Source organism: Hemibagrus wyckioides, linkage group LG26 (genome assembly GCF_019097595.1).
Source record: "Hemibagrus wyckioides isolate EC202008001 linkage group LG26, SWU_Hwy_1.0, whole genome shotgun sequence".
Lineage (NCBI taxonomy): Eukaryota > Metazoa > Chordata > Actinopteri > Siluriformes > Bagridae > Hemibagrus > Hemibagrus wyckioides.
This window is the reverse complement of record NC_080735.1, coordinates 18,267,754-18,276,416: the sequence shown is the minus strand read 5'-3', so window position 1 is coordinate 18,276,416 and position 8,663 is coordinate 18,267,754. Positions and strand designations below refer to the sequence as shown.

At 42.9% G+C, this 8,663-nt stretch overlaps 1 protein-coding gene and 1 long non-coding RNA gene across 4 annotated transcripts in view; one reads left to right on the top strand and one right to left on the bottom strand.

Annotated features, from left to right (window-relative positions):
- jag1a (jagged canonical Notch ligand 1a) overlaps window positions 1–3,319 on the bottom strand; it is a 31,850-nt gene extending 28,531 nt beyond the window's left edge. For all 3 annotated transcript variants that reach the window (XM_058380131.1, XM_058380132.1, XM_058380133.1), the window contains exons 1-2: window positions 2,802–3,319; window positions 1,401–1,709 (exon numbers count right to left, since the gene is read on the bottom strand). In XM_058380131.1, coding sequence (XP_058236114.1) covers window positions 1,401–1,709; window positions 2,802–2,873 — 381 coding nt within the window. In that variant the 5' untranslated portion in view covers window positions 2,874–3,319. The remainder of the gene's footprint in view (window positions 1–1,400; window positions 1,710–2,801) is intronic.
- Window positions 3,320–3,686: 367 nt separating this feature from the next.
- On the top strand, window positions 3,687–7,194 carry LOC131346562 (uncharacterized). The gene is made up of 3 exons (XR_009203636.1): window positions 3,687–3,854; window positions 4,117–4,148; window positions 7,052–7,194. It is a non-coding gene; the product is annotated as an uncharacterized LOC131346562 (long non-coding RNA).
- Window positions 7,195–8,663: the final 1,469 nt, after the last annotated feature.

Below are 8,663 nucleotides of genomic sequence, written 5' to 3'. Positions count from 1 at the left end.
AGTAATGTGTACCATCACGTCTAGTAGCCTCACGTTCCATCATTCTCGCCAATCTTTCAGCTACACACGTTTAAGAAAAGCAAAAAAACCCTCAGGACCTTGATGAGGAAGAAGAAGTGGAGTAATCAGTCCTGAGCGTTAAGGCAACAGGAGCGGGATTATAACACCACCCTGAGTTCTGTTCATAAATGTTCTCGGAGGTGAGGCATTTCCTGGCTACAACACATCCGAACTGAGTAAGCGGGAACTCCCTGAGCTAACAACTCCAACGGTGCGCCGTTCCAAAACCATCACCAACCGACACAGCGGCTGCGTTTCCCGAGCGGGATCCAGAGATGAAATAATAAAACAAAAAAACTGGAAAACTGGTGTGCTGTTGGAGAGCCGTTTCCTCGCAACCAACCTAAACATGCACACCAGCCTCACACACACTCGGATGCCTTGGGCACTGCTGATGATGCAAAACAAAAAAAAGTATAACATGGGGATCAAAATACACACACACACACACACACACACACGCTGTGCTCCTTTCTAAACCCGGCCCTTTGTTGGGTTCATTGTGCCGAGGGTCAGACCGGCACTGCCTGGCGCTGGAATTGCTAGGTAGAGATTGAAGGGAAAAGAAAGCATGCAAGATGACAATGTCTAATTATTCTCCATTCAGGATGAATTTTTGGAGCTGGTCTGGACCGTTCGACGGGCGGAAAAGGGGGGTGGTGAGAGGTTTTGAAGGATGGCTGCCATGGTAACAAGGCCTAATTGGCCCCCTTAGACTTGACTTGGACTGACCTGGTATTGACAGCGAAGGCCCTTTGGGGTCGCGAAAGTAAAACACGACACTCGGAACAATCGCACCATTCAGGATCTAAAGACTTAATGAAAATAAAGACAAAAACATGCGAGATCTTTAACTAAGCCGGAGAGTCGGAATTCAGGGACCTGACAAGGGAACAAGTCAGGAAACGCACACAAAGGGGGATTAAAAAAAAAACACCACCACCAAACACATGACTAGCCAAGCTGTTTGATGATCGCCGGCGTTATTGGAAATCAATTCAGTGTTTCCCGATTGCCATTGTGTGTGAAACAGTGCTGAGGACATGAGGGGATAAACTGATGTGCTGTTTACACGAGGCGCCATTGTTTGTTTGCGTCTTTGATCTAGCTAACGGTCCTGATAGTGAGTCTACTGTCCGTAGCAGCCCCTCCCTCTCCCACTTCCTCTTCTCTGGGTGCTCCATGCCAACACATTCCCAACACATCTTGGGTTTTGAAGACGAAGCAAACCGTGAGGAAGCAAACCGAAAACCGCCGCAAACGAGCGTGAGAACGGGAACCGCTCTGGTAAACATCAACTGTTTGCTTAAGACATATTTATACACTGAGGTCAAACTCACCGGCCAGGCGAAGCTGAATGGCAGCACGATGCGAGCCTTGTCGTTCTCCGCCAGGTTCTTGGGCAAGACGATGTTCCCACCGATCACCGGCGTAGATCCACTGCCGAAACTGCAGGGTCCGCCGGGGGTCACCTTGGACTGGTACTCCTTAAGGCACAGGCGGAAATACGTGTCACACTCGTCCCGCGTGCATCTGTTGTTGTCCTCCGCATTCCTTGTGCCGTCGCAGCATGAGCCGCTCTGCAGCTCCCCTTTGACGTTCCTGACCGACAGCACACGCAACTCAAAGTGGCCTGATGCTTCACACAGCTGGGAACAGGAACGAGAACGGAGATTGTTAAGAGTGAAAAAAAAAAAACCCAGACAAACCCTTCATTTAAAGATGGAATTAGTGGCTTATTTTACGACGTTTATAGCATGTGAGACAATGGGCATGTCCAAAACAGCATGGCAGGACGTGGTCCAAAAATTTGGAACAGACCCTAAATTTGTCATTCATACTCCAAAATAAAAATGCTATAAAGAGGGATCTGAAAACAATGCAGTAAAATTAAACTAAAAAAAAAAAAAAAGAAAAAGAAAGAAAGAAACTTTTTCCCCTCCGGAGTGGACTATGCTCTTCTGACCATTCTTCTCGGTGACGCTAAAAACGCTAAAAATCATTCATCTAGCATACAATAAAAATAACATTACTTTCAGAAAGGCATTTTGTGGTGCACTCTTTTTCAAAACATCACCAAGCCTCCTGCGGATTCTTATTCAATCCTCTCTTTTTTTCTCGTTCTTCCTTCTTTTTCTTTTTCAATGCATGTTTCAGGAATCTCTGCACCAGGTTCCTGGAGGCACTTTTAAGGGACCCTTCCTCCTTAAAACTACAACCTGAACTTCTATTTATGATTTCTCCATTCCAGGAACTGCTTTTGTCTTGTTTTTTTTTTGTTGTTGTTGTTTTTTTAGATGGTGGTAAAAAATAAAACAACAGATTATTCATTCTGGCAGCAATCAAAAAGTTTTCAAGGAGCATGCATGGAAAAGTTTCTCATGGATCTGCAGACAGAGAGGGGGGGCAGTGAAGGTTCTACTAGACAGCTTTGAAGCCTGGGAACTGTTTCAGGAATCTTTGCAACAGGGTTTCTGGAGAAGAATCGAGATGTTTGTTTGTTTGTTTGTTTGTTTGTTTGGTGCATGCTATTCTGACAGGATGTTCAGTACTTGGGTAAAGATCATGGCGCACTTTTTGGTCAAGTTTCTCACGACTGGTAGAAAGGTGCGCAGTTTAAAAAGTTTCTACCAGAAAATGACGCAATAAAAGAAACACTAATAAAATGTCTCGTTGCGTTTTTTTTTTTTAAGCGCGTGAGCTCTTCGAGCACTCGTGCACGTTAGGGCGCATAAACTTACCTCCGTGCAGAAGCAGTGTATCAGGAGATAGACGCAGGCGGCGGCGGTGAAAGTGGAGCTCCGTCTCCGCATGGTGCCGCCTCTCCTGTCCTCTCCTAATGCTCTGCTCTCTGAGCTCAAACTTCAGCCGAAACTCGGCTCGCACAGAGACACACTTCCTCCGCTCCGGTGTGCACATGCACATGCACGGGGCGCACAGGCACAACGCGCGCGCGATCCCTTTACGACGACAGTAAATTCCTCCGCGTACAAGAAAGTCACCAGCGTCGCGCGTGCACCTTCTCTTGTTGTTATCCAACACTATTTCTTTCTCACTGCTGTTGTTATGATTATTATTATTATTATTTTCTTTATGGTCCCGTTTGCTCCCCTTCTCACAGATTATTATTATTATTATTATTATTTCTTTTCCCCCTTTGAAGTTTTCCCGTTGTTCCCGTCGAGGCGCCACGATGCGCTGCTTCTGCTTGGACTGCTGGGGAAGGAAAAAAAACCTCTCCGGTTTGTGAGAAAGCGAGCTTTCTATCTATCTATACCGCGCGTTCACGGGACGAGGCGTGGCCAACGGCGCGCCTCATTAATATTCATAAAGACAGGGGCGGGGGCTAAACCGAGTGCGCTCGCGCCCGCCGGCTTTAGGTTTTAAGGTTTATAGCCGTGCTGAAATGTCAGGTGTACAAACCGCATATTAGTTATATCATTAATGGCGTATGAAACGCGCCCGTTAAAAAAAGTGGGCTAACATGTTGAATTGTAAAACGTAGTAATAATATTAAGAAATATATATTGTTTTTCATGTCTTCTGTGGTTTGACGGTTTAAAAGCTTGTCACGTGACCCACCTGTCAATCACTTGTGGACCGTTTTTTTTTTCCCCCTCAGATTTACCTCAGACAGCAGCGGTGTATATTTTCGTAGCTAATGGAAAACTAAACAAGTTAAACCTTTAAAAAAAGAGTCAGATATAAAACATAAAAACTCTCGAAGTCTTATTTTGTTCTTTTTCTATCTTTTTTAAGCTTTATTTGCTTAAAAAAAAACTAAACAAAACACGGTAAGGCAAAGCCAGTTAACTAGCATAGACGTATTTCTGTATCTAGCTAGCCTTTACAGCGAAGTATGAGGCCAACCTGAGGGGGAAAATATATTAATATTAAACGTGTTGTTGATAGTTTAATCAATACAAAGCTACTAGCATTAGCCTTTTCACGTTAAGCTAACTGAGGCAAGTCTGTTTCTTTTCGTTTAGAAGAAAATATCCTGTATTTCAGTATAAATCTAACCTTTCTTCCTGTCTCCCTTAACACTATTCACAGGTTAAAGAAGAAGAAGAAGGTAAGTCTTCCAGGTAGGATACCCCCTTCCTAAAACATGAGAGATTAATTGTCACAAACATCAACTTTCACTGTTTTTTTTTTATTTATTTTTTTAGCAAATTTCACACAATTCATCGGGATTAAAAACGACTCGCCTTGCCTATTAAACGTAATTTTTAATAGTTTGTCAGAAACTGTATAATTTTGTGTGAGATAATAGACAACTGAACAAAGCCCGGCTAATTTCGGGGTGGCCTTAAGCGTTCATTTTCGTTGTTAGCTCACCGTGTAGCTCAGCGTCAGACACCGAATGTTAAAATGCCTTTGGGGTAAGTAAATGACTTCCTTATCTCTCACTTCCACCTGATCTCTGTGGAACCTGCCATTTCGAAAGGGCAATTAATAAGCGCTGACGTATATATATAATTCATCAGCTGGGACCAGGCTGTAATCCCAGAGCCGGAGCTACAGTGATGGGCGCATCTGTAATGACAGCTGGCTTGGGGTGACAAAACTGCCCCCGATATGGAAGTGCACACCATCCTCAACCCATTCCTCCACTTTACAGGAAGAGAAGAATGACAGGAAAAAGATGGAGCGCGAAAGGAGCGACAGTGACGGGAGTCTGTTATGAAGCAGAGATGGGGGGGCAGTGGTCTTTATTCCGTGATTGGAACAGCTGTGTCTTGCTGCCTTTAAAGAGGCACTATGAATAGATAATAGTGCTGGTCCTGAAAGGAAACCCCCCCTCCCCCCAGCCCCGCCTCCTCATCTGGGCGGGGCTGATGTGGATAATTACATGACACACAGTGGAGACAACAGCGTGAGGGAATAATGCAAGAAAGACAGACCACTAAGACTGAATAGAAAGAAGAAAAATAAAAGCTTTATTGGATCATTTAGGGTCCTTTCCTTCCTGAGACAGAGATAGATAGATAGATAGATAAAAGTAAGACAAAAAGGTGCAGGAAAACGAGTGGGAGATGTTGAAGGAGAAGACCATGAGATAGAGATGGAGAAAAAAGTGTTGAGAAAGGTGAAGGGGAGCAGGGAGTCAGGGAGGAAGGAGGATTAAAGAGGAAGGGAGATAAGAAAGAATAAGAGAAATAGAGGAAGAGAAGGCTTGAGGTAGGAGGGAGGAGGGGAGTGATAAAGGAGAATAAAAGAGAGGGAGACAGAGATGGAGGAGGAAGAAAGAGAGTGAAAGATACATTTGGATTGAAGAAAGGAGAAGGAAAGAGGTACGCAAAAGAAGAAGGGATAGTTCCCACAAGAAGAATTGTTGAAGAACAAGAATTATAAAGAGAATCTTGTCAAATGTCAAACAGTTTTGCAGGATCATTGATGGATATGAGACGTCTGTCTCATATTTCTGAAAAAATACCTAAAAATCTTAGCAGAGTGAGTCCAGCTCCTTCCCCTGTCCATTGAGCTCGTGTCCAATCAAGTTGTAGCCCCAAGCATTTCCACAGAGCTAATTTCGCTCGGCCAACTGGAAAACTGGCTGATGTGCGTTAAGGCCGTCTGTCCTGGGAAACGCCTGCAGCCAAAACATGAATCACAGTTTGTTAAGCAGGACAACAACTCGCTGGCCAGAGAGAGGATCTGCCATGAACAGCATGGGGTATGGCATCAGGATTGTAACGCAAAACATGATGAATATTCTTATATATTGAAACATGAAACAAAACCAAGCAAAGAGAGGGAGAGAAAGAGCGCACAACCCAACCATGAGGATACTAATATGATCTCAATCGAGTGAATAGCAAAGCAAAATCTCATCCATCAACAAGCCCACAGTGTAGACTGCCTTGCTTTTTTTTTCTTTTACAATGACAAGCTGAGATGAATTGAATAGAAAGGAAAGAAAATCCCCAGTGATTAGTTCTTTAGCAAGAGTTTCCAAAGACTCTGTGTTTCTGAGACATAAGAATCCACAATGTCATCGCTGAAATGCTTTTTCTATTGCACCATTCACATCGCATTCCTCTGGTGTCGGTCACAGACGCTGGAATGACATCAAGAGTGGGGGGTTGGGGGTGATGGGAGGGGGATAAAGTGGGGTGATAGCATGGTAAGCACATGTTGTTCTGGGCCACTACATTTTAATTTACAACACTACAAACATGGAAGTGTTGGTATGATTCCAGTGTGAATCTGGAGCTTATCCAGGGAACTGGGCACTCAGCAGGAATTTTCCCTGGATGAGACATCAGTCTATCCAACATCCATCTCAGGGCATAGACATTCACATGCTTATTCACATTCAGAGGGAATTTAGCGTAGATCATCCAGCTACCAGAGTGTTTTTGGAAGGTGGGAATGAAACCAGAGAACCCGGAGGAAACCCACGTGGAAATGGGAGAAGAAGTGGTGTGAGGTGCCAACACCCTTGCTCCGGAAAACATTCGGAGGAATTTAAGTGCAAGTAGTGCTACAAATTTGCAAAAATACCTGAGGTCTTAATCGTGACTGAATTGAGCCAAACAATGCTGAAAGGATTTTTTTTTCTTTTCTCGGAGGACCAATTAGGCACATTTTTAGTCAGAGAACACTTTCTGCTATTCTGATAAACAAATCCAAAAAGTTTATTTGGACGTGTTTCTGGAAAACAAACATGTGAAGCATGCTTATGTATTAAAATGGTAGAATGCCTAAGCTTTTACTGACAAGGCCGAAAAAACGATGACAAATATATAAAGGAATCTGTCCTCTTCGTGCTTTTATCCCATGAGAACCTCCTATTTTTCTCACGCTTCTCCCAAATTTTGCGGTTGTGAGCAAAACAGGTCAGGGTGGATCACGTTGGACAGTCACCGTAGAATAACAAATGTATTATTACCCAATTAAATGCAAAACATGACACATCATCGCTGCACACGCCCACTCAGGATGCTGCACTCTCATTGGTGCTTTCTGTTTTGCTTCATCACAGGCTGCTGCTGTTCAATGACAACTGAAGCCTAAATCCTGACCCATCCTGTTCCCTCATGAAGCAGAGGAGTGGAGCAAGTCATGTGGGTTCCTCTGATCTCTGTGAACTTCACTTTAACTGTGTATGACACGACGAGGCGTACAAAAAAGGCAAGTGTTGCATTATACACGTGTATAAACAGTGTGAGAAATGAGTGATATTAGGGTTCATATCTCTGATAGAATCACTGTAGGTAATGAGGAAGAAGAACATTCTTCCTTAGAGCTAAGAGTCACTAGAACTGCACTTTGTTTTGATTAATGGAGATTGTTTACAAGAAAAGTTTCCCACACCCACTATAAACTATGGTGGTGGATTATTAATGCGCTGGATCATCATGGTGAAGATTGATGGCATCAGGATATTTTGGCCTAAAACCTCTCTGCCTCTGCCAGGGGGTTACCACTTGGTTACTTGGACAAGATGATAATCCTACACATGCTTCCAAATTAACCAAGTCTTTGAATTTTAAAATCCTGTGGCTTGGATTATAGACTATTATCCAAATCCCGATTTTAAGAAATGGAAAGGTCTAAAATATTCTGCATAAATAACAGGCTGGGATCCTCTGCAAGTGTCTCCAGATATTTGAGGAAGTGGCTCGGTGCTCATTAGTCTTTCCAGAGGAGACATCACAGTGCTGATAAGTGTTAGGTCGAGTGTCTGCAGAACAAATGTGTTTTATTTAAGAAAACTTCATCTTTGATTATTGTGTTTTGTATATATTAACATATGCTAACTGCACATGCTATGCATTTTAGATTCAGTTTTATGAATTTAAAACATAAATCAGGTCAGAACTTTTTCCAGCCTCAATGGGAAATTAATAAAAATTAAGAGAAAAAAAATTTTGAATTTCTTTTTCTAGGCATTTCGAATAGAAAAAATAGGAAAATATCAATACAAAACTTATAATAACCTGGTTGCATAATTGTTTTCCCTTTAATAATTGTGGGTGTGGCTGTGTTCAATCACATTCACATCTCATGTTTGAAAGTATTTATACAGATGCCATCAATGCCATTATTCTGATTAACCTGAATTTAACCATTATTCTGATTAAAAAATCAGCTGCTTCAGTAGGATTTTCTTCATATCTTCTTGGTTTCATCTGACAGCTGAAGCCATGGTCCACAAGCCATGGTCTTACAAAGCATTCATCGTATCTCACGTGTTGAAAGGTACAGATAAGGAGATATTTCTAGAATTTCTAAAACATCAGATACACCATGAAACACTGTGGAACATATACTCAGCCATAACATTATGACCACCTGCCTAATAATGTTCTGGTCCCCCTTTTGCTGCTAAAACACCCCTGACCCATCGAGGCATGGACTCCAGTAGATCCCTGAAGGTATGCTGTGGGATCTGGCACCAAGATGTTAGCAGCAGATCCTTTAAGTCCTCTAAGTTGTGACGTGGGGCCGCCATAGATTGGACATGTTTGTCCAGCACATCCCACAGATGCTGGATTGGATTGAGATCTGAGGAATTTGGAAGCCGAGTTAACACCTCAAACTGATTGTTGTTCTCATCAGACCATTCCTGAACCATTTCTGCTTTGTGGCAT